At 35.8% G+C, this 24,947-nt stretch overlaps 3 protein-coding genes across 8 annotated transcripts; 2 read left to right on the top strand and 1 right to left on the bottom strand.

The window, feature by feature from the left end:
• Window positions 1-677: 677 nt before the first annotated feature.
• pgd (phosphogluconate dehydrogenase) lies at window positions 678-9,082 on the top strand. The gene is made up of 13 exons (XM_073823459.1): window positions 678-817; window positions 1,081-1,156; window positions 1,249-1,428; window positions 1,521-1,586; window positions 1,665-1,783; window positions 1,857-1,926; window positions 2,010-2,144; window positions 2,321-2,510; window positions 4,552-4,682; window positions 4,923-5,056; window positions 5,327-5,426; window positions 8,317-8,439; window positions 8,596-9,082. The coding sequence occupies exons 1-13, from the start codon at window positions 726-728 to the stop codon at window positions 8,713-8,715; spliced, it is 1,536 nt and encodes a 511-aa protein (XP_073679560.1). The 5' UTR covers window positions 678-725; the 3' UTR covers window positions 8,716-9,082.
• Window positions 9,083-11,891: 2,809 nt separating this feature from the next.
• Window positions 11,892-13,119, top strand: sst6.2 (somatostatin 6.2). Its single transcript, XM_073822576.1, has 3 exons — window positions 11,892-12,012; window positions 12,277-12,455; window positions 12,654-13,119. Exons 2-3 carry the CDS (start codon window positions 12,306-12,308, stop codon window positions 12,846-12,848), a joined length of 345 nt encoding a protein of 114 aa, XP_073678677.1. The 5' UTR covers window positions 11,892-12,012; window positions 12,277-12,305; the 3' UTR covers window positions 12,849-13,119.
• Window positions 13,120-14,254: 1,135 nt separating this feature from the next.
• On the bottom strand, window positions 14,255-19,403 carry tardbpa (TAR DNA binding protein a). 6 transcript variants are annotated; one of them, XR_012340230.1, is made up of 7 exons: window positions 18,745-19,403; window positions 18,389-18,552; window positions 17,046-17,186; window positions 16,679-16,864; window positions 16,518-16,602; window positions 15,563-15,709; window positions 14,255-14,808 (listed from the first exon to the last, which is right to left on the bottom strand). XR_012340230.1 is itself a non-coding variant. In XM_073822977.1 (6 exons), exons 1-5 carry the CDS (start codon window positions 18,983-18,985, stop codon window positions 16,126-16,128), a joined length of 1,209 nt encoding a protein of 402 aa, XP_073679078.1. In that variant the 5' UTR covers window positions 18,986-19,403; the 3' UTR covers window positions 14,879-15,709; window positions 16,077-16,125. The 6 variants fall into 6 exon arrangements, 4 of the variants coding, with proteins under 4 accessions (XP_073679078.1, XP_073679080.1, XP_073679077.1 ...); XR_012340231.1 differs by having other exon boundaries at window positions 16,679-16,849; XM_073822977.1 differs by lacking the exon at window positions 14,255-14,808 and having other exon boundaries at window positions 14,879-15,709; window positions 16,077-16,602.
• Window positions 19,404-24,947: the final 5,544 nt, after the last annotated feature.

Here is a 24,947-nt window from a genome sequence, read left to right as displayed (position 1 = left end):
TGCTATTAAATAATATTCCTATCGTATTATTTATGATTATGCCTACCTTTATATTTTACTTCTTTGAAGTGATTAAGTAACACATTTTTTTATCACTTACATAAAATCACCTGTACTATCTATTTATAAATAACCAGAAAATGTACTATATGAAATAAAGTACTGAGCTATGAAGAAAGATAATCTTATAAATAATTACGTTATTATTATAACTACATTATAATATTATTACATTATAATTACATTATCTTGCAAATAATTACGTCAAATACTTGTAACTCTAACTTATTTTTATCAGATAGTATTACAAACTCCATATTTAAAAAAAAGTAGTTATTGCATATCTATTTTATATGCAGTAACTTTAACAATAAAACTCGTTTATAAAGGTATACTTTTCAGAAAATAGTCGTTGCGCCTAAATGTAGTAATCTATTTAATAATTAATCAATTTGATGAAATTTCAGACCTCTTACGTACATCAGTACACTGATGCAACGGTTCATCGTCTCAGAGTTCATCGTCAAAAATATAATTCTAACCCCATTTACTTCATTCGACACCGTGGGGGAGGGACAAAACCAGACAGCCAACGAACAGCCTTCAATCTCTGCTCAGAGTATCTCCGCCAATCACAGATGGCGATAAGGATGACGCCATGACCACTGTGGGTCTGTCAGGCGTGTTCATTGGGAGTTGGCGTAGTGCTGTGGATCAGGCCGTGAATGAGGAAGTTCAGCAGAGACGGTGCAGCAGTAGTGAAAACCTTGATAGAAAGTGTCATTTTAAGACGGAACCAACCTTCAACCATGGCTCAGTAAGTATACATTTGCGTTTCAAACGCTTGGTAATGTGATATTAAATTTCTACAGCATATTTGAGTGTTTTATTATAATTAAATATAATATAGTGAAAGTTCTTGCACATTCATACTGATCTGTTCAAACACAGATTGTTAAAATCTATTCTATGTCATCCAGTCAGAATTACATTTTTCATAATCACTAATTTCAATAAGTTAGCTCTCTGTATTTAAATATGAATGTTCTTTCTCATAATCTCCATATTTTGTCTCCACAGAGCTGATATTGCTCTCATTGGTCTGGCTGTGATGGGTCAGAATCTGATCCTGAACATGAACGACCATGGATTTGTGGTAAGTCACTTTTTTTTTTCTCTCTCTCTCCTTGCAAAACCTATTCTGATTCACATCAGGTTTAAGATTTTACAACTTCTGTCATTCCTCAGGTGTGCGCGTTCAACAGGACAGTGTCCAAAGTCCAAGATTTTTTAAACAATGAAGCCAAAGGCACTAAGGTGATCGGGGCTGAGTCCCTCGAAGACATGGTGTCTAAACTCAAAAAACCTCGTCGCATCATCCTCCTCGTCAAAGCGGGACAAGCTGTCGATGACTTCATCGATAAACTGGTAAACATCACTATGAATCGACAGTCCTAGTCTTAGTTTGCCTTGTCACCCTGCCAGAGTGATCAAATAACCCATTTTTCCGTATCTTGTAGGTTCCTCTTCTTGAATCTGGTGACATCATCATTGATGGTGGAAATTCAGAGTATAGAGATACAACAGTGAGTCTGATAATCCAAACTTATGATCATGTGAGGTGATAACAGTACTTGATCTAAACATTCACGCTCCTCACATAGAGACGCTGTCAGAGCCTGAAGGAGAAGAACCTGCTGTTTGTGGGTAGTGGAGTGAGTGGAGGAGAAGATGGGGCTCGGTATGGACCTTCACTGATGCCCGGAGGGCATAAAGATGCTTGGTGAGGACTTAAAGAAGTCCACCTAAAATGTATATGTGTGTATATAGAATCTAACTTTATTTTATTCCTTCAGGCCACACTTAAAAGACATTTTTCAGAGCATTGCCGCCAAGGTGGGCACAGGAGAGCCTTGCTGCGACTGGGTGAGTATTAGTTATCAATAGATAGATATGCATTTATATAGCTTGTAAATGCACTTCTCAGAATTCTTTGTATATTTGTGTAGGTTGGAGATGAAGGAGCAGGACATTTTGTTAAGATGGTCCACAACGGTATTGAATACGGTGACATGCAGCTCATCTGTGAGGCGTATCATCTGATGAAGGATGTGCTTGGTATGGACCATGATGAAATGGCTCAGGTTAGATGAAAAGTCCATGATGTTGTAATTCTTCCAATCCCCTCTATTGTCTTTTCTGTTTCCTTCTTCCTTATTTTGTTTGGATTGTGAAATACACTGCACCCTGTTCCTTCTGAAGGACTGTTTTAGTCTGCTTCCTCTTAAGACTAAATTTCTTTGTCTGGTTTGCCTGTCAGGCCTTCGATCAGTGGAATAAGACAGAGCTGGACTCTTTCCTCATTGAGATCACTGCCAATATCCTGAAATTCAAGGATGGGGACGGCACTCACCTGCTGCCCAAAATCAGAGACAGCGCCGGGCAGAAAGGCACAGGGAAATGGACGGCCATCTCTGCTTTGGAATACGGCACACCTGTTACATTAATCGGTGAGAGAGAGTCTTGCATAATTTCAAGTTTGGGTGTGTTTTTCTGTTGTTTTAGATATAGAGGCAGATATGTTAGTTGGCCTTAGACAAACATGTTGAATGAAGCGTCTCTTTAAGCAGCTTTGCAGTTCACCTCCTCAGCTCATGTGACATAAGCGGGATTTTCTGTTCTGGCCTTTGATGCAGAGCTCAACAATAAGGATGACCCGCTGTCCCAGGGCAAATGTGAAGAGTTTTGGGCTAGATTTGAAATGAGAAATAAATAAAAAAAACTGATCTGGTTAAACTTGTAGACTTCTGGATCACTCAAGGCACAGAAACCAGTTACATAATAGTCAACACTGATGCATGTTTTTCTAAAGCTAGAAATGTACTATATAAACAAAAACTGACCTGGCTTGATGTAGTTGTCACATCAGGACATGGGCTTGTATATGTAGTGTCAGTTGAATAGACAAAAGGCTGTTTGTGCAGCACTAAAGCGTGAGAGACCAGCTATGATTTGCAGGGTTGTAGAGGAGGGTTTTCTTTTCTCAATAGGCTGCATTCCAGTGCTGAGTTCACCATGACTGGCTGTTTTCCACTTGATTTTTTTTTTTTTTTCCTTCCTTCACTTGCCTCTTCCCATACTAGTTTGCATTGGGCTGGGTGATAATATAATACAAAGTCATGCTGACTTCAGGGTTTTGCTTCCAGCCTCTAAATTACATCTACATGTTTGTAGATGTAGTAAGATCTGCTCTCACAATAGTCTGGCTGATTACTCAGTACACCGAAGAGCATTACGTTACCGGTGTCAACAGTGTAAGGGTGAGGGTCTGGTACCAGATATGAAGTACATTATGCATTGTTACTATAGTCTTGAAGACAAAAGTCAAATGTTTTTCAACAGTAAGATTTTTTTAAATTAAGATGTTTTTTTGAAGAAGTCTCTTCTGCTCACCAAGCCTGCATTTATTTGATCCAAAGTACAGCTAAAGCAGAACAATTTTGAAATATTTGTACTATTTCAAATAACTGTTTTCTATTTGAATATATTTTAAAATGTAATTTATTCCTGTGATTTCAAAGCTGAATTTTTAGCAGTCACATTGATCCTTCAGAAATCATTATAATGTTCTTAATGTTCTATATGTGATTTCCGAAGGATCATGTGACAGAAGACTGGCATAATGATGCTGAAAAATCACAGGAATAAATTATGATTTAAAATATATTAAAAATAGAAAACAGTTATTTTATATAGTAAAAATATTTCAAAATGTTACTGTTTTTGCTGTATTTTATACAATAAATGTAGGTTTGGGGAGCAGAAGAGACTTCTTTTAAAAACATTAAAAATCTCAACTGTTCAAAAACTTTAGAATAGTAGTGTATATTACTGCTTTATAGAAGTCCTAGATAAATTTGACAAATAAATATCCTGGTCATATTTAATAATTCCTGGATTTGGAAAAAACCTTTGCATTACAGTATTGGGAATGTGAGGGAAAATGTGCTTGATTTCATGAAAATAATGTCTGGTAATACAATAATGTAGTTTTATTTTGGATAAATAAAAGTATTTAAATAATAATAATAGTAATAATAATAATAATAATAATAAAATACAACAGTATATCTAAAATGCAAAACATATCTGAGTCACCAGATTGCATTAATGATAATTTATTTAATTTTAGTTATTTTTTATTAGTTTAATTGATTTCTTTTTAAGCATGACAATTTATTTACTTTATTTTGATACATATTATTGATGAACACAGTAATAAAAAGAGAGTACAGATTCATTCAGACATCCAAAGTGATTTTATCTTATTGCACAATTTTTTTTTCATTTATATATAGTTATTGTGATCAGGTTGTTCTGTGTGGGGCCTGTCTGTCTCTGTCATGCTTGGACTATCTAATGTTTTAATGTTTCCTCATGTGGTCTCTCTGACATGGTCTAACAGTGATTATAATCTTATTATGCGACCAGAGATCCAGACTTTAACAGGAGATGACTGTCTGTGTTGTTTGTAATGTCTTTCATTCACAGGGGAAGCTGTCTTTGCCAGATGTCTCTCCTCTCTGAAGGATGAGAGGGTTCAGGCCAGTAAGAACCTCAATGGCCCCCAGGGTGTCAAGTTCACTGGAAACAAGGCACAGTTTCTCGAAGATATTAGAAAGGTGGGATATACTCGGTAAAATTTAGATCATTCAAGGTCCACTGAATTGTTTTGAAACATGCAGCATTATTCTGTGTTGACGAAATTAAAGCGGTTCCGTCTCCTTTTTTAAATAGCCAATAGCGTTTTGTGTATCTCACAGCTTGAAATGGACTTATCAGAACAATGTTCATGTATTAAGGTGCATCAGTTAATGGAGTTGTTGTTTTTAACCTAATGTTTATTGTTATTTCTTTTTCAGGCTTTGTACGCCTCAAAGATCATTTCATATGCTCAAGGGTTCATGCTGCTCAGACAGGCTGCAGTAGAGTTCGGCTGGTCTCTTAACTATGGTGCTATTGCCCTGATGTGGAGAGGAGGCTGCATCATTCGCAGGTGAGCAGGCTTTTCTCGCAGTGATTTAAAAAAAAATATATGCTACATTCAGATTGCTTGTCAGAAAAGGCTGTGTCTGCTGAAATACTCAAGAATGAAATCATACGAAACTTCATCCTTTCTCCACCCTGTCGATGTTGCAATTGTGTAAACAATAGGAAGTGGTGATATTGTTTGATGTAACCATCCCAGAAATGAGGAAACAGTTTGATTTTATTATCATCACTACAGATTAGTTATGATTAAAGGTCATGAATCTTTCATTCGCAGTGTTTTCTTGGGAAAGATCAAGGAAGCATTTGACCGGAACTCAGAGTTGCAGAGTTTGCTGCTGGATAACTTCTTCAGTAAAGCTGTACAGGATTGTCAGGTACAGGAAATGAGCCAAGAGTGGCCACAAATTGTGCTGTTTCCTGTAATAGTGCCTCTAAATATATAGAGAAATCAGCAGCACTAATGACCGACTGTTTATGTGCATTTATATGAATGTATATATACAGTGTCTCTAAAAAGTAATATCCACTTAGTGCCTTCCAAATATATATGTCCATGATAGCATATCCTGTAATTAGTGACAGTTTTATGTTATTTTTTTTTATATGAATTTAAATTATTTAAAGGGATAGTTCACCCAAAAATGAAAATTATGTCGTTAATTACTCGCCCTCATGTTGTTCCAAACCCATAATACCGTGTCCTAACTACACACAATGCCATGACACACGATAAAAAGAAAAACAAATGAATGAAGTCTTAAATAATAATCTTAAAGATAAAAATCTTTTCCATGTTAATTCGAGTTTTTGTCCTAACTAGCTGTGATAGCGACACTAAATTTCTAACTAAGTTTCTATTTCCATGACACTGGAATGCCAGGAACAACAACAAACTAAGTGACAGTGATAATCTCAGTTGCTTTAATGTTAAAAGTGTTTAATGTGAGTTTGGATATAATATTGCGTGACATTTACAGCCATACTGAAAGCAACAACAGATAGTTTACCTCAGATCTTGAAAATAAGTTAATGCGTATTAATGCAATTAACGTACGTTAAAACTGCAAACCCAGTGTGAACCAGATGGTATTAGTCACTCAGTATGTAGTTTTAATACCGTTAAAAAGGTTTAATATTTATGAATTAGATTAAAAACATGTCCATTTCATTGGGAGTGCAGTGCGCTTCTGAATGGCTGTGATATTTGAGTGATTCTGTCACGCTGCGCTGTCGTGTTGTGTCTGGTGTGGACAGCCAAATTGCTTGTCGCTGGAATCTTGTTCTGTCGCGTTGGAACACGTCCTTCATTCATCTTTGAAATGTAATATATTTTGGATGAAATTCAAAAGCTTTCTGACCCTGCATAGACAGCAATGCAACTGACAGATTCAAGACACAGAAAAGTAGTAAGGACATCTTTAAAATAGTCCATGTGACCATCAGTGGTTCAACCGTAATTTTATGAAGCTACGAGAATACTTTTTGCGAGCAAAAAACAAACAAAAATAACGACTTTATTTAACAATTTCTTCTTTTCCATGTCAGTCTTCGTCGCATGTTCACGAGAGTATCACGATGTATGCGTGTGGTGCTGCTGTTGCAGGAGCTGGCGTTCTGATGTAGAACCTTGTACTGTCGGAAATGCACGATAAAAGCTGTCATGGAATAAAGGTGTTATTTTTGTTTTCTTTGTGCACAAAAAGTATTCTCATATTTTGATAAAACGGTTGAACCACTGATGTCACATGGACTATTTTAACATTGTCCTTACTACCTTTCTGGGCCTTTGAATGTGGTAGTTATGTTGATGTCTATGGAGGGTCAGAAAGGGATAGTTCAGCCAAAAAATTAAATTTGATGTTTATCTGCTTACCCAAGATCCAAGATGTAAGTGCATCCAAGATGTAAGTGACTTTGTTTCTTGAGTAGAACACATACAAAGATTTTTAACTCAAGCCGTTGCAGTCTGTCAGTCATATAATGGCAGTCAATGGGACCCAAGGCTTTGAGAGTAAAAAAAAAAAACATACACAGACAAAACCAAATTAAACCCTGCGGCTCGTGATGATACACTGAGGTCTTAACACACAAAACAATCAGTCTGTGCAAGAAACTGAACAGTATTTATATCTTTTTTTTTTTTTTTTTTTTTTACCTCTGATCCACCGCAATGTCCAACAGTCCTGAGCGTGTTCACAACAGCCGATGTGTGACGAAGAGCAAGCAACCATAACTTCAGTTGATCAGGTTCAAAAGTTGGGAGTTGGTGAAAAGTCAATACTCCTGCATCAGTTCACAAGCAAACGTAATCTTTTAGTTTTTAATTAGTTAAGAAATTACCATTTTTAGTAGCCGTCATGCCCACAATCTCTCTGTGTAAACAATGAGTGGCGTATACATGCAACAGATCGCTTCTGTGCATGCCTCTGCTAAGCCAGAGCACGTTAACGTGTCACGCGTCGGCTGTTGTGAACGCGCTTAAGTTGGACATTGCAGTAGATCAGAGGTAAAAAATGATATTAATACAGTTTCTTTCACAGACCGATTGTTTCGTGTGTTAAGACCTCAATGTATCGTCACAAGCCATAGGGTGTAAGTGTACATTTTTTTGACTCTCAAAGCCATGGAGCCCATTGACTGCCATTATATGACTCACAGACTGCAATGGTTTAAGTTAAAAATCTTCGTTTGTGTTTTACTGGAGAAACAGTCACCTACATCTTGGATGCCCTGGGGATAAACAGATAAACATCAAATTTTCAATTTCGGCTGAACTATCTCTTTAATTTGTGTTCTGAAGATGAACGAAGGTCCTACAGGTTTGAACCAACATAAGGGTGAGTAATTAATGACAGAATTTTAATTTTTGTTGAACTATCCCTTCAAGTAGTAGTCATTGTAGTTAATTAAAGTGTATCAAATGTAATCATGTAGTTTAGCACTTTTTTTCACAAATGCTGTGCTTTGATGGTAATTGATTTGTATAAGCTGCAGTATTTAGCTATGATATGAAAGCAATTATTTGGCAACATAATAGCATGCATAGTCAGAATGTAACATAAATGATTTTAAAGTCATTTATCAGATGTTAAATATGGTCTGAAAATCCACAGACGTTTGGAAAATGTAATATAGATATAAAATAGAAATTATGTATGAACAGCAGTTTACTTTTAAAAATTGATCTAAAGGTTTGTTGGTATTAATAATGACAATATATGTAGAAAGAGGTTTGTTTAAAAGTACGTTGGTTGTGTTTTGCAGGATTCATGGCGTAGGGTAGTAAGTACAGGTGTGCAGCAGGGAATCCCCATGCCGTGCTTCACCACCGCCCTGTCCTTCTATGATGGTTACAGGCACGAGATGCTACCAGCAAACCTGCTGCAGGTAAACCTCTCTCTCTAGAACCATCATAGGGATTACTTCTGGACATTTATGGTTCTAGGCATTTGAAGCCCTTAATATTCATATAGTAGATATTCTATGTTATTTAAATTAAACTGACAGAGCTAATATCACCTCTAACATTGTGTCACTCTTCAGGCACAAAGAGACTACTTTGGTGCCCACACATATGAGCTGCTATCAAACCCTGGAAAGTACATCCACACTAACTGGACAGGCCACGGAGGAAAAGTGTCCTCATCATCATATAACGCCTAAACTACAGAGTGTTATTAGGTTGAGCAGCAGAGAACATCATCTCCTCTTGATGAAGGACCAGAGCAGCTGAGCACATTCCTCCTGAAGAGCTAAACTTCAGCCCACTGTAGAGCTCTTACTAAAGAGTGCTCCATTGCATACTTCTATTTATACTAAATCATAGTGTGTACACTATTTGTAAGCTCTGTTCTTGTAGTTTTAAGGTCCACCATTGCAAACACAGCATTTTCGAGTAAGAGTGTTGTTTCTGAGATTCTTCTTGCTGTAGACCGGTCATGCTTTGCCCCCAGAGTTTACAGTGTTAACCTGGATTATGGGTAACTATTGCACTGCATTAGGCTAAATAAAGCTTTCAATCCCTTTTTAATTAGCTTTTGTCTTCTTCGCTCACATGCCGTCTACTGCTAACAGGATTTACTCCTGCTTATTTTTAACAGTAAATGCTAGATATGTAACTTGTTTATTTGTATGTACTTCTAATTTGTCTCCAGGAGAGGGCAGAAAGGATTTTTTAGAACAGTGAGGTTGTTTACACTAGTATTGGGTTCAACACACACATATATAAGATCTATTACTTACTAACAGTTCAAATGTAATTTTTATGAGTAGTAGTATGTACATATCTTTACACTATCCTGATGATCAAGTAGTATTTTTGATTTTTAACATTAAAGCATCAGCAGCACCACATGTATGCATTGCACTCTTGTGAGTGCGCATCGAAAACTGACATGGAAGAAAAGAAAATGTTGAATAAAGTAGTTATTTTTGTTTTCTTTGGACACAAAAAGTATTCTTGTAGCTTTATAAAATTAAGTTTGAACCACTGATATCAAGTGGACTATTTTATCCTTACTATCTTTCTGGGCTTTGAACATTTCTGTTGCATTGCTGTCTATGCAGGGTAAGAAAGCTTGGATTTCATCAAAAATATCTTAACTTGTGTTCTGAGGATGAACAAAGGTCTTACCTGTTCGAAACGACATAAGGGTGAGTAATTAATGATAGAATTTTCATTTTTGGGTGACGTTTACATGCACTGCAAAAAACGCTTTTCTTACTTAGAATGTTTTGTCTTGATTCCAGCCAAAACATCTAAAATTCTTATATCAAGAAGGATTTTCTAGATGAGTAAAAATTATTTTCTTGTTTTCAAAAAAACAAAACAAAAAAAAAGTCAAAATTAAGTGAGTTTTTGCTTAGAATAAGAATAAGTAGAATTGTTTCAAGCAAAAACACTTAATTTTGACTTATTTTTTTGGAAAACGACAATTTTTACTCATCTAGAAAATTCTTCTCGATTTATGAATTTGTAGATATTTTGGCTGGAAATGAGAAAAAAATCTAAGAAAAGCATTTTTTGCAGTGTGACAGCATATAATGATCAGGTACTGTAGGTACTTACAACTAAATGACTGTTTGGTTCATATGAAATCTAAGTATAAATATATAAAATACATTTTTACTATGATGCTTTCTGATTATGTAAGCTACATTTATTGTTGAACCAAACAAAGCAAGGAAAATAGCTGCAACAATAGGATTTTCCCCGTGGTTAGGACACACTACACCAATATCCTTAATTCACCTTCAACCTGTTTAAAGATGAAAGAGCTGAAAAGAGCAGCAGGTGTCTCTCATATATGTGTGACCAAAGACATCACTTCCATGTGAAGTTTTTCAAATGATCCAGCTACTGAGAGAGATTGTAATATTGGCCATTCTACAGAATTAGTTTAAAGTCAGACTTGGAAATGTATTTAATTCTCGTATTTTCAGAAAGTTCTAGATTATTTGTCCTCTCCCCAAAATGTGTCACTTATTGAAACACAGTAATATATAATTTAATAAGAAGTGAGCTACGTTTTTGCTTACATTCCTTGTAAATATATAACATTTAAATAGGTAAATCAATAACAATTACAATTTTAACTATTTCAAGTGTAATTTATGAGATTTGTTGTATTTTGAATCCAATTTTTCTTTGTAAAAGGCAAAAAGTTGATCATACTGATTTCAAACTTAAAAATTCATTAGTTATATACACATTGAACCAAACACTATCAAAACATCTTAGTTGATAATTCAGTATACTTTATTTTTGACAAAACATCCAATGTTTTGGTCATGACAGCACATTTTTTTGGTAGTGATTTGGTAGTTTTGAACTACATCACATTACAGAATTTAAACTTGCATACTAAAACACTACTAAAACATACTAAAAGACAAAAAAAAAATGCATAACTAAACTAAACTAAATTAAAATTTATTTTATTTCCCCCAAAATAAAAAAATAGGTGTTTCCTTCTGTCACTACCGAAACAATGATAACATGTTTCGGTTGTGACACTTCCGGTAGTGACAATTTTATGTGATAAAACCCCAAAAAACAAAGATATCACTACCAAAACTTCACCAAATGTTTCGGTCATGACTGTTTCATCATAGTGACAATTTTAGATAATTTTGCTCAAAGATGCTAATCAGCACATGGTTACCTAGCACAGTTCTGAACATTTGTACCCCAAAAATGTGTTTAATTATAGAAAGATGGTATTCAGTAATGACATTCTTTAAAGTCACACAGATTTTTCAGACTTTTGAAGACATTTAGCTCAAATTGAAGAGGCCCATCTACTAGTCATGTAACTGTGAGAGAGAGGTATTTCCTAATCATAAATGCATAGGTGTAGTTAAAATTAGTCCTAGCCAATGGACTAAAACATACACTGTTTTGGTAGTGACATGGAAATGCGGGACACACGTGTGTGTGTTTTTTGGTTGTGGAATAGCAGTTTGCACCAATTCTGTAGAATGGCCCTTACAGCTCTACCCTAGAGTAACTGGGGTAACATGCAACCTTAAAATGCTACAAGAACTCCAGAGATGAGTGTTAATCTGTATTGTTCTGCTAAATATATTTTAGGTAGAATATGTTGTTTATGCTATTTACTATGAATCAAATAGTGGGTTTAAGTGTTCATGACTTATTTACTTAGGAAAAAACATCTCAGTGATTCAAAGCCACTTCAAACAGAGGACACACTAAACCTACGCAGTTTAGAATAGTATAGTGTAGGAGTCGTAGTCGAATGATGCTGAGTCATCATGGTGAACAAGGCAATTCAGCGCATGGAGAGCAGGACAGGAAGTGGACACCCTATCTTGAGCCGTTTGCTGATTAATTATGCATCGGCCGGGGAGGAGTCTGGCTGCAGATGTCTGACACAAACAAGAGATGCTGCAGTTTGAACCGACAAATACCAAAGATCAACACTTCCCCTAAAAGCTAAAGTATGTATATAATAAAGCATGTTTCGTCTTTATGCATGATTACGGTTGTGTTAAGGTGACCTTAAGGTGCCTTTTAGAGCATGTGGGGATAGTTTTTGTTGAAATAATATCAATTCCATATAGGAATTAAGAAATGAATTACTGTAGATTTGGCAAAGATATTTTTAAGTACTCTTATAAAAAGTGTGCATAAAATTGATCCAACAATGACCTACATTACATAAGGTAATTTTATAATGCCTTTCTTCCCTTGTACTGCGTCAGTTTCTTTTGTGAAGGTACCTCTCTAAAACATGACGATGGGAGTTAGATGGAACAATCATGCTGCGGTTGAGAGAAGCATGTTCATTATGCGGGTGATGCTGAGCCTGTTTCCTCTGTTCCTTGTGGTCTGGCATGGTGAGGCGTTACCTGTACAAGACAAACAATCACAAACCAATGAGGTGAATATCTTTTTAAACAATATTTAAAGCAATTTTAATTGGAAAATGAGGTGAATAGGTCCATATTTGTTAGTGTTTCCTATAATCTTTGTCACTGGCTAGGAATAACTGTACTGCAGTGTTGTAATACTGTTAATGCTGTATAAATCAATAGCAGTGATCTAATACTCAAGCCCACAGAAATGTCTTGTTGTCTAGATACTGACCAAAGACCAGAAGGACTTGTTGAAGAAGATGATGACGGATGTGGCTGAGCTGAACCTCACCAGTAAAGAACTAGCTGATCTTGACCCTGAATTTCTGAATGGCAAACTGGGAGAGAAGTCTGTTTTTGAACCAACCACTAAATCTCCTTGCAAGCTCTTCTTCTGGAAGACTTTCTCCTCATGTTAAAACTGGAAAACAAAACAGATATAGATGGGTCTGTTGAAATCTACAATCCTGCCTTTACAGTTGGCCAATCTTATCATACGTTGTATTGAAATGGATATGTATCTCTTGGCTTCTGCTGTTCCTGTATTGTATTTTATGTTGAAGGACTTTAAAAATGCTGAATGTTTGAGGTAACACCCAATCTCCAAAAATACAATGGCCTTATGCATGTACAGTTTATACTGTTTGACATCCAAGTCCAAAATACTGTAATAAAAGTTCTACAAATCCATTCATGTCAGTCCTATAACTTTACCTTCAAAATTATAAATAACACTGCTATGCTACGTCTATGCTACACCTTTGCTTAAGAAAATCAAACAACCGTCAGAGTGAAGTGTAAGTTAGTCAATATTAAGTGAAGGTTTGGCACCACCTAACGGAAAGGAAAGAAAACTTGTTTCTAGATGTGGCTTATTCGGTAACCCAGTCACAAATAAAACCTAACGAAGAAATCATCTGACAGGTATGTCGTATTTTTATACATATATGTCAAAAGCAAACGGTAACTTTAACATGGCTTTAAATGATTTTTGAATAGGTTCAGTCGACGGCGTTTGTATAGGCTACTTTATTATTCAAAGATAACTTAGTCTCATTAAATATATTTTTTAAGAAAGGCACTTACAATAGCAGCAAACAGTACCCAGTAAACGGTTTCACTAAAAAAATATAACATCAGACTTGAGTCACGACCACTGATCTATATAATGTTCTCTAGATAAGTGGTCACGACGCAATTAATGCAAGTAGTCCAGGTAATTTAAGTAAATCCGCACAGGTGATCTGGCTTATTTTACTTTGAACGAACGGTTTGTCATACTGTTAATTTTATTCAGAAGGAAAATATAATGTCTCCTTGTATTTGTCTGAATTTATAATTCTGTTTGCTACGTCTTCACCTGACACCAGCTGAGTGTACTGGTAGCAGTCATAGTACTTACCTGTATGACAAAATGTTCTTCCGCTCAGGACTGTAGTTCCGGTGAAAATGGCTTTCATTCAAATCAACTATTACTCAAATGATACATGTTTACGGAAGGATTTAACAGCTTAAAATAAGCTGTCTAATAAATTAAAAAGTTTATTAAATCGTTAAAGTTTAGTTAAAAATCCATTGTTTGATATTGTATTTAGCAGTTATGTACTTTTAAGATAAAATTATCCAGTTTTGCATGTTATACTGATATTCCACAAACAAGACAAACAGTAATAGTGTGTATTAAATAGCATATACTAGAAACTAGTACTTTTCAATGTACTAAACCAATGCATGTTTTTTTTTTTTTTTACATTTGAAATCACCAACATGAAATGTTTATAATTACACACTCTGAGGTAAAATGAAAACAGATACAATTCCTCTGTGTATGTTTATTAAGTATTTGAAAAATGGAAATCCTGCCAGTGATTCAAGTCATTGAAAACACAAATCCCATTCACAAAATCCTATCTGTTCACCCACAACAGGACACTGTATGAAAAATAGGCCTTTTCAACTTTCACTAAACTGTATTTACAGTGGGACAGATCATGTAAAAGCAATCAAACAGAAGAAAGACTTAAAAGCAAGATCAATGAGTGCATTGAGGTCTTGCGTAAAACAGAGCTGGAAATACACGAGCATGGGCATGAAGTCATTTGCAATGGGACTGATCCATGAACGCACTGGTTTAACTTTGCTTTTAGATTGCCACGGACTGTCTTTAGTCATGCACTCCGGGCCAACTGGGAATTGTCCATTGAAATTTCAATAAGGGAATTCCAGGGGGACAGTGAAGTGACGTAGTCCCTTTTCAGGTTAAAGGCATACAGCAGCAGTCTCCACAGATGGACTGTGTGAACTTCCGTCTTCAGCTCTCCCATTACTGACTTCACTCAGGGTTCTGAGGTAAACCTGGGCCAGCCGAGTCCAACGTCCCTATACATGCGAATTAAATAAGCGTTTGCAATTCAATTAATGTCTTGAAGCAAATAAGCCACTATCAAAATAACTAGTCAAATTATTTTTTTATTTGAGTTCCCTTAGATTCACAAAACATATAAAAAGCATTCAAAACACATAACAAAAGCAACCTCTTCTTGAAGCATTCTTCGCTTTCATCATCAATACATCACCCCAGTTAAGCCACTCAGAGCTCACGCTCGCCCTCATTCACCGCCCACTCCCAGAGCCCCACCCACAGACAGCATCACATCACGTTCACACATATGAGTTCAGTAACAGCGAGATAGAACACACACCATACACAGCATTCACATCAAATTATTAAGCAAGAACACAAATACTTAGTAGATCACTTCAACATTCCACTACATATCTGTTTTTTTTTTTTGGTTATTTTTTTTTCTTTAAATATGATTGCAATATAAGAAAGGGAGGAAGGTAGACAGAACAAGAGGGACGGAAGAATGTAAATGAATGTCCTTCTGATGGTCCTACAGAAAAAACACTCGCTGCCTTCGTTCACACTCGCTCACACAGGTTCTTCTCACAGTCAGCACGTCGCTTTTCGGCATCGCACACTTGCGTTCAAGTTCTCTCTCTCTCAGCGCGTTCGCTCATTCAGTCTCTCACTCTTGGCGCACCAACAATCCATCACCATATCACTCTCAGCTCTCAAAAAAGCGGACAGATTTCATCCATGAAAAGGGGAAAAAAAGACAACACCCACCGTCTAACACAGTATATGCAGAGTGAAGCTGTGCTCTTTGATGGCAAAGCATTTACACATGGGAAGAGGGGAACTGATACTGAGATCGCTCGAACATTGCGGCCAACGAGGGGCTTCTTCCCGGGAAATTGGAAAAGAGGTGATGAACTGTAGAAGAGATTTATGAAGGCTTGACCATAAAAAACGTTGAGGGAAAAAAAACTGCAGAGAACACAACTCAAATGGCTTTCCACATGGAGCATCTTTAAAATGTACTGTACGTTGAGAGGGCACTGAAATGGTAAAGAGATGCTCAGATATGTGGGCATACTGAAATAATGCCTGACAAAATAAATTATATCCATAAGGAAAAAAAAAAACTTATAGTGTTCATTTCATTCCTAACAACCACTCGAAATTAATCTTAAAGAGCAATCATTATATGTATACGAAGAACATTCAGTTTTACAAAATCAAAGGCAAATATTTAAGGGACATAATATCTGACTAAACTTTCTTCTCTCAAAATACTTACCATATAATCTAGATATTAGGATACTTCGAGACCCAATTGAAATCTCCCTCTACATTCCCCAGCTGGACTTTGTCTCCATGCTAGATCCAAAACCGGAGTTGAACCCACTGCTCGAGCCCGAATTGGTTCCCGCCCCCCACCCGAGACTAGCTGTGCTGCTGGTGTTGTAGTTATTGCTGCTTGGGTTGTAACTCTGGTTCTGATCTCTACTACCGCTGTTCTGCCCGCTAGGGGTCGTGCCGGAAGCGGCTGTCTGATTCTGCTGACTGGCCAGCATTCCCATCATGCCCCAGCTACTCTGAAGGGCTGCCTGCGCAGCTGCCATCATGGCCGGATTCAAGCTAAGGGCCCCAAAATTCACATTGCTGTTGGGACTGCGACTACTGCCAAAGCCCTGCCCCCCAAACCCCCCGAACCGCCCACGATCCATCATTTGCCTACTATTATTGTGCTTAGGCTCAGCGTTGGAGATGTGCACGCTGGTTCCTTTAATGATCAGGTCCTCGCCGCACAGAGACTGGGCAACCTGGAGGAAAACAACCATGCGTTAATTTGAGAAAAGAATGAGAACAAGCCAAATAAAGACAATGAATAATACCAACCTGATCATCAGCAAAGGTGACAAAGGCAAAGGCTCGGAAAGGTTTGGGAATGAACACGTCTGTAACTTCGCCGTACTGCATAAAAAACTGTCTAAGCTCATCGGCTGTCATGTCCTCGGTACAGCGGCCCACAAAAACTTTCCTGCTTCTCATAGGCTCATCCGGGCCAGCCTGTTCCAGGAAATACTAGATCATTTAATAGAAAACAGGGTCTACTCATGCAATGTTCACAACAGCAGGGGCATCACAAAACATTTGAAATGTGAAGTGTGTGTATGTTTGAATTTAAAACCTTTAATACTTATAACTTATATATTAAAATGTGAACTATGTGTGGTATTATGTGGCATTAGTGTTGCGGAAATACCTTTGAGTTGGGGAGTTTGCAGTCGCACCATCTTCCATCAATCATATGCCGCTGGGACATGACTTTTACTTGTGTTTCGTAGTCTGTAAATCTTACAAAGCCAAATCCTTTGGAATTTCCAGTTTTTGCATCTCTTTTCACCTGAGGGAACAGGCCATGCACAACATTTTAGTAAAAGTTCACCCAAAAATGACAATTATTATTTAATAGTACTTGTATGACTTTTCCTTCTTTCATTTGTATTTGAGTATACTTTTTCTTATTTTCTTTGTTTTGTTTTTATTACTGTACTGCATTAATGGGTTGATGTTTTCTACTGTTTAAGAAAAAAAATTTGAGAAAAAGATTTGTGAAATCGCTCCGAAATCCTGATCTGAAACAAATGATTTGCGAAATAAGCTAGAACGTTTTTTTTTTTAATTGGGTTTATTTTGTGTGAAAAGATGTACTTATTGACAAAATTAAACTTTTTTTTTTTCATAGATACATTGTCTTTCAATAATTTAAGCACTTTTCAAGTACCTCTTTAGGAATATTGCTATTTCAAGGTTTTTTTTCCTTAAGCCTTAAATTCAAAAAGTCAAATTCAAGTACTTTAAGCACCTTGTACGAACCCTGTCCAAAGGAGTTGTTTAAAGCGGAATTCTGCTTCTAAATCCTGCATATGTATAGTACAACAAACAGAAATGATCAAATACTACTCATTGTGGCTAGTTTGTAGTACCAGGGAAAAAGAAAACACTGTATATATATATATATATATATATATATATATATATTTTTTTTTTTACATTTCATTTTTGACTTTTATTTCCCATTTCCCAAGACCATTTAGCCTTTTTTTTAAAATTGTGTTCATGTGTTTTTTTGTGTATTAGGCAAGTGCCACTAAAGTCACTAAGTTTTGTACCATTCCACTAAAGTAAAAAAAAAAACAAAAACTTAATTTACTTTTTCTAAAATGACTAAAAACGGGAATAATTCAGGGTTACAAGTGAGTGAAATAATTCAGGAAATTTTCACTTTCAGTCCGTTTTTTTTTTTTCCAACACAAAGCTATTGTACAGTGAGTTTCAGAAGAATTATAGCATTGCAGAAAAGTATTATTGCCTACTGCCATGATGCTTTTTGTCATTTTTGGAGCTTGGCTGCCTAAAAAGCCTTTGAGAGGCCCCATCCACTTTCAATAAATGAAAGAGAACAACACAAACATTGTCCATACATAAACAAATCCATTATGCTCCACTGATGTAAACCCATCATACAACCTTTTGGAACATGAGGGCAAGTATTTATTATTTTTAGTGTTTGGGGTGAACTATTTAGGGTTTGTTTATACTAACCTGCACCATGATCACCTCTCCAAAAGTGCTGAAGTAATCTTTAAGGTCTTGCTCTGTTGTTTTCCATGGCAGCCCAAGCACAATCAAATCTGATGTCTTCTGCACACCTCTCTTGATCTTCACAGCCGATGCAGCATCCATTTCATCCATCTTTCTCTTGTTATCTGAAAATTTATATTTGATCGTTATGGTTATTTGCTTTATTTAAAGACAATCAACTAGACTGAATTTACATACATAATATGCATTAGCAGCGGAATAACTGGGTAACTGGCATAAGAGCATATTTTTATTTTTTGATGTTACTGCAGTGCAATCAAATAAACACAATACTAAGTTACCAGATCTGATGTTACCTTTTGGATAATTGACCACGTACACCAGATTGCCCCAGTCTGATTCGGGTGCATGGAGTACCCCCTCCACTAGTCGGACCCCTCTCATGCACTGAGACACGGGGCTACGGTATCTTAGGCCGCAGGCACCGGGAAACTGCGCTGCCACGGTGGAGAGCAGCACGGTGCCGTCCTCCTCGGACGGGATCTCCATCGGCTCCTCGTTCTCGTCCTCCGCGACGCGAATATAACACTCCGTCATGTTTACACAGAGAACGCAAGCTATGCTAACAGCTTCCGAACCAATCAATAATTCAGCAATAAGACAACAAACGGGGCTGAAAGCGAAACTAGTCCACCGGAAAGACCTCAGAAGTAAACGCAACCACAAATTGGTTGGCAAAAATTCTGATGTCTATTGTTTATGTGCGACTGTTATCAAATAATGCGGGGTACCATTAGCTAAGCTAAGCTACTTGCTAACCGCGCGGACGCTAGAAATGAATGGCGCGTCACGTCGCACCCTTTTCCCGCCAATTGTCACTACGTGCAAACACCAACTCATCGACTGAACTTGATTATCTGACGATTGTGATTAAAATAAGCGATGCAATGTACTAAAAAGAAAGAAAACGCGAGGACTAGTGCATCCAGTTGCCGTTCAGACCCCCTAAACTGATAAAATGGCCACCCAGATGCGTCACTAAAGGAATGACATCATCAGTTTGGAGCGTCGCATCACAGCACATGGAGGGGTTCGTAAATGTAAAATGTTCACTTTTTAAACTCATAACATAGTTTGTGGTATACTGTGTCGAATGGTGTGATTTTGTCGTGGCTGTTTGTGATCATGATGGAACGGTGGGGTTGTTGTTTTCATTTAAGGAGGTTGAAAAAATGTCAAATATGCAGGAATCCACTGTAGTGTTGAAAGCTTCTCCTCATATAGCATCTTACATGTTTGTTACATCAGATTTAGAACAGACAAAAGCCCTGGAAAACAATGGATTTAAAGACAAAGGCCTCTGATATTACCAGTTGATTGACAAAAGTAATCTATATTTTTGACAAAACAATATTCAAACTAATAATATTAGTTATTACTAATAAATATTAAAAATCTTACTGTTAGTAAGATAAATAAGTGTGTTTAAAGAAGTCTTTTCTTGTTCATCAAGCCTGCATTTATTTGATACAGCAAAACAATAAGTAACAATTTGAAATAGTTTTACTGTTTTCTATTTGAATATATTTTAAAGTATATTATTATGTTGAGAACAGCTGAGTAGATTTTTTTCAGGTTTATTTGATGAATAGAAAGTTTAGAAGAACAGCACTTATCTGAAATACAAATCTTTTGTAACATAAATGTCTTTATCATCACTTTTGATGAATTTAAAGCATGCTTGCAAAATAAAAGTATTAAATTCTTAACCAAAAATATATGGACTCAGTCTCCAAGCTTTTAAATGGTATAGTGTAAGTGTGTAATGTCACAAAAGCTTTTTATTTCAGATAAATTCTGATCTTTGGATCTTTCTATTCATCAAAGAATCCTGAAAACAATGTAGTCAACTGTTTTATATATTGATAATGATGATAATAATAATAAAAAGTTTCTTGAACAGTAAATCAGCATATTAGAATTATTTCTGAAGGGTCATGTGAAACTGAAGAGTTTTAGCATCATTACTCCAGTCACATGATCCTTTATAAATTACTCTAATATTCTGATTTGCTGCTCAAAAGCATTTATTATTATGTTGAAAACAGCTGAGCAGATTTTTTCAGGTTTCTTTGACGAATAGACAGTTCAGAAGAACAACATTTATCTGAAATATAATTTGAAAAATGTATGTATTTATCACTTTTGATCAATTTAAAGCATCCTGATTCCTGAATAAAAACATTTATCGGGAATAGTATAGTGAATAATGTCACAAAAAAATGTATTTCAGATAAATGCTGATCTTTGGATCTTTCTATTCAACGAATTCTGAAAACAAAATGTATGCAACTTCTTTAAATATTGATAATAATTATAATATGTTTTTTCCTGAACAGCAAATTAGCATATTAGAATGATTTCTGAAGGGTCATGTGGAACTGAAGACTGGAGTTATGATGCAGAAAATTTAGCTTTCATCACAGGAATAAATTACACTTTAAAATATATTCAAATAGAAAGCAGTTATTTTAAATAGTAAAAATATTTCACAATATTACTTTTGCTGTATTTTGGATCAAATATATACAGACTTGGTGAGTATAAGATACTTGTTTAAAAAAAAAATCTTACTGTTCAAAAACTTTCGACTTGTATATAGTTTTTTAGATTTAATGTATTAATTTAATTTATGTTGTATTTAACATTATAATGTTATGTAAGGAGCTCCAATCCAACTGGGAAAATCTGTGATAATTCTGTCTGTGTTGTAATACTATAACATTGTTTCCAACATTCAGACAATTGAAAGGCTTCATCATACAATGTCTGGTTTCACTTATGGAATCCAAAATAATTTGATCAGCCATCTCATGGGTGTTGTTAGGACCTACAATTGTTTTTATAGTTTTGTAATGACACAGCCAGGTTTACATCATGCTGCCAAACATGATGTAATCAATATTCATTCCACCTATAAACATGCCTTTTTTAATTACAATCACAATTGAATGAAGGTTTACTGTGCTGTAATCTTGCATAGTTCTTAGTAAACGGTTAACTTATGAAGCAGCCATGACATTTATACTGGAAAAGGTAAAACCTCATGTTAGAATGAGTGAATGAAAGAAAGGAAGAGGGATTTTTATTGCCTTGCAGGTGCAGGTTTCCCTCCTTCCTTTGCTTGTACGTGTTGTATAATTTTATGATGAGGTGGGTCAACCTTGTTCTCACACTCATTTGTAACCTAAAAGGCCAAACACAGCTGACTTGTTAGTGGTATAAAAGCACTTGTATCACCCCTCTGTGCACAAGAACCAAATGAGTCATGGCGTTGATGCTCACAGGGGTTTTACTTATTTCGGTGTAAGTAACTGTATACTTATGCTTTAAGAATTTTCTACTGTAATATTACTAAAATGGTTATTTTCGCTCCTTTGCTTTACGTAGACACTTCATTTTGCCCATATGGGGAAATGTTTTGCAACTTCAGAAGAGAGACTGGGTGGGCAGTCCATCTGCAAGCATGACTGGTAATTATTACTTTACAGTATGTTACTCTTTACACTGTAGTAAAAGAATAAAAACTGACTGATTTTTACTTTTCTAGAAGGTGATGTGGAATGTTTCTCAGAGTACATGGAACTTTGGATCCACAGAATGAGAATTGAGGGATTGAGGCTTTGGCTTTCTGGAATATTAAGGATTCAAGGTGAGATGGACATTGAATTATTTTAACACAAGAGAGGAAAACTAACAGATCTGTGGGTCACCATTAGGGTTGTAATGGTATGAGATTTTGACAGTATGATAATCGTCACAGAAAATATCACCGTTTTAAGGTATATATTAAACAATAATTCTTAGCAATAACTCTTATCAGAATAAAAAAGTTATTTAAGTGTACAATTCCTTTATGCAACAAACTTGAAACCATTTTAATGGAAGTATTGAAGTCTCCCTTCTAAAAAAAAATAATAAACATAAGTAAATTAGTAAAGATATAAGCCTTATATATAACACTTTAACATTTTAATTAATGTTTTAAAATGTTATCAAAAGAAAATTTAACCACATTTTAATTTTTGCCAAAGGTATACTAAGATAAAACATGGACCTTGATATTCCCTAAAAATAATGTTTAACTAAATGCATTATTATAAAGAACATTTTTATTGTTGTAATTATTAATTTTAAGTACATTGTATAATGCTAATATAGTTCTGTCATAACTTCAGGTTAAATCGAAATTTTATTTTGACGAGTTGTAGCAGACCTTTAAGTTTCAGAGTGTATTTGACAATGGTTTTTCTCAAATAAAAATAGAAAATGTTTATTTAGGTTTTCTCTCCGAGCAGCTCTGAAAACACCATTAGCGTCATGTATGCGTACTTCAGTATGTAGTATAAAACGGCGCCACTCAGAGACAAAGAAACAAGCAGAATATTCCGTCTCTTTGCGCTTTCATATACACAGACACATAAAATTGCGATTTAACCATTTGCGCGTTTTACGTGACATCCTCGTTTTAGTGTAATTTGCATGTTTAGGACTGAACCGGGATTCTCTCTGAATCACGTAAATCATACGGCCTAAATTTATAACTTGCTATAAATGCGACATACCTTTATCTGCGGTGAAAGACAGATGGTGTCCGCGGATATGATTAAACATTTTTTTGTGGATATGATCAAACATGTTGGATGTATTTGACTGCTTTTACAGCCACTTCGTGTCCACATTTTTTTGCAAAGGGAGAGAGATTAGATATATCTCTGTCTCTGCCATTTTTTCCGCTGTATGTAAAGCAGCCAAGTCAATGAAGAGTGAAGCAGCCGAGCAAAAGTAAGTTGCATATGCATGGTGAGATTTTATTTCATTCATTTGTTCATAACCGGTAACTTTATATCCAAATGTTTACGGTATGATAACCGTACACGTTCAAACCGCGATAGACCGTCATATAGGGGCGTTGCTAGACCCTTTTTACTGGGGCACGTGCCCCAGTAAAAATATGCTGTGCCCCAGTAAAATCTCAAATTTGAGTTATAATTTACGTTGATAATCCCAAAATAAAGACATTAAACTACATGCAACAACTGAATTAACAAGTAATGGGGGCATGTGCCCCAGTAGAGCTTTAGGTCTAGCAACTCCCTTACAACCCTAGAATTTCAACTGTAAAATAGATGTTTTCTGAAAAAACAAAACGAAAAAAAAAAAACATTATAGTATCCACATTAGCTACATATTTTACATTTAGTTATAATTAATGTTTATGCTAAAAGTAGGATAAGACAAGACTAGATTATTCTTTATTGTTTGGTTAAGGTTCCCCGTTATGTACTTTATGTCAGAATTGACCATTTTGCAGATTCTGCAAGGTGTATGTTATTAACTTTTGACCTCAACTGTATATATTTTAACCTCTTTTTCCCTTTTTTCTTTTTGCCACCAAAAATTGACTGATGTTAAGAAACAAACAAATGTAATTTTATAGCAGAAATAATAATGTTCTTTCAAGCTGTTGCACAAAGTAACTTGAAATATTATGAAACATTTTTAATGTGTCACACACACAGTAAGACAGACAGTGTAAGGTCTAAGTATGAGCGTTTTAAACAGCAATAAAAAAAAGAATTAGCAAATGTTAACTTTTCTATGCACTTGTATTTCAAAATATGTTCTGTGTACTAGTTTTATAAATCTCTTGCTCCTTTCAGTGGGTTTGGTGTCCATGGAGAATCTAAACCATCAACTTTCTTCATGTGGGTTTGCCCTGCACAGAGATCTGGAAAAGAACTATATCTTCAGAGTCATGTACAGTGGATGTTTTGTCCAGTTAGAGGTCAAAATTTTTTTTTTTTTTTTTTCGGTTACTAAAACTTACTCGCTTCTGCTGTGTGTTGCTGATAAACATCTGTTCTTTTTTATCACTGTATCTCAGAATAACATGTTGTTGTGATTTTTCAGCATGGCAATTATGTGATTGTGCTGAACCTGCTGAAGAGAGTGAGTCGTTTTGGAGGCAGAACTCAGAAGTTTATGATGAAGTGTCCAGCAGTGTTAACGCCTCCTAACAGAGAGTACATCCAGTGTGATTCAGACTTCATTCAGGTAAGAATAGCATGATGTGTTGATTCTTCTTTTGCTTCTTCTTTTTTTTTCTTATTTTCTTAAAGCTTTTTTTTTTTGTATTTAAGGTTACCAGAGAGATTCCTGTGGATAACTGGAATAATGAGGTAATGTCTAATAAATGTGTTGATCACTGAGGTCATGATGAGATAAATGCATCTAATGTGGAATATTTTTCCATTCAGCTTGACTGGTCTCTGGCCTTGAGAGGGAGTCTGGTGGTGGCTTTGGAGGATTCCAGTCTTATTCAAGTCAATGTTGAAATGCACAAACCAAACATAACAGTTCAAGGAAGGAGAAACACCATCTTAAGTCCTGTGCAGGTAAGACTGTGCTGTCAGTTTGTGGCTATGAAAGTTTCTAATAGTTTAGCAACAGAACATGTATACATCTTTTATATACAAAAAGGAACATGGGGAATTCA

The sequence above is a fragment of the Garra rufa genome, chromosome 18 (assembly GCF_049309525.1).
Source record: "Garra rufa chromosome 18, GarRuf1.0, whole genome shotgun sequence".
NCBI classification, from domain to species: Eukaryota; Metazoa; Chordata; class Actinopteri; order Cypriniformes; family Cyprinidae; genus Garra; species Garra rufa.
Note: the sequence above shows the minus strand (reverse complement) of the source record. Positions and strands in the feature narration are given on the sequence as shown.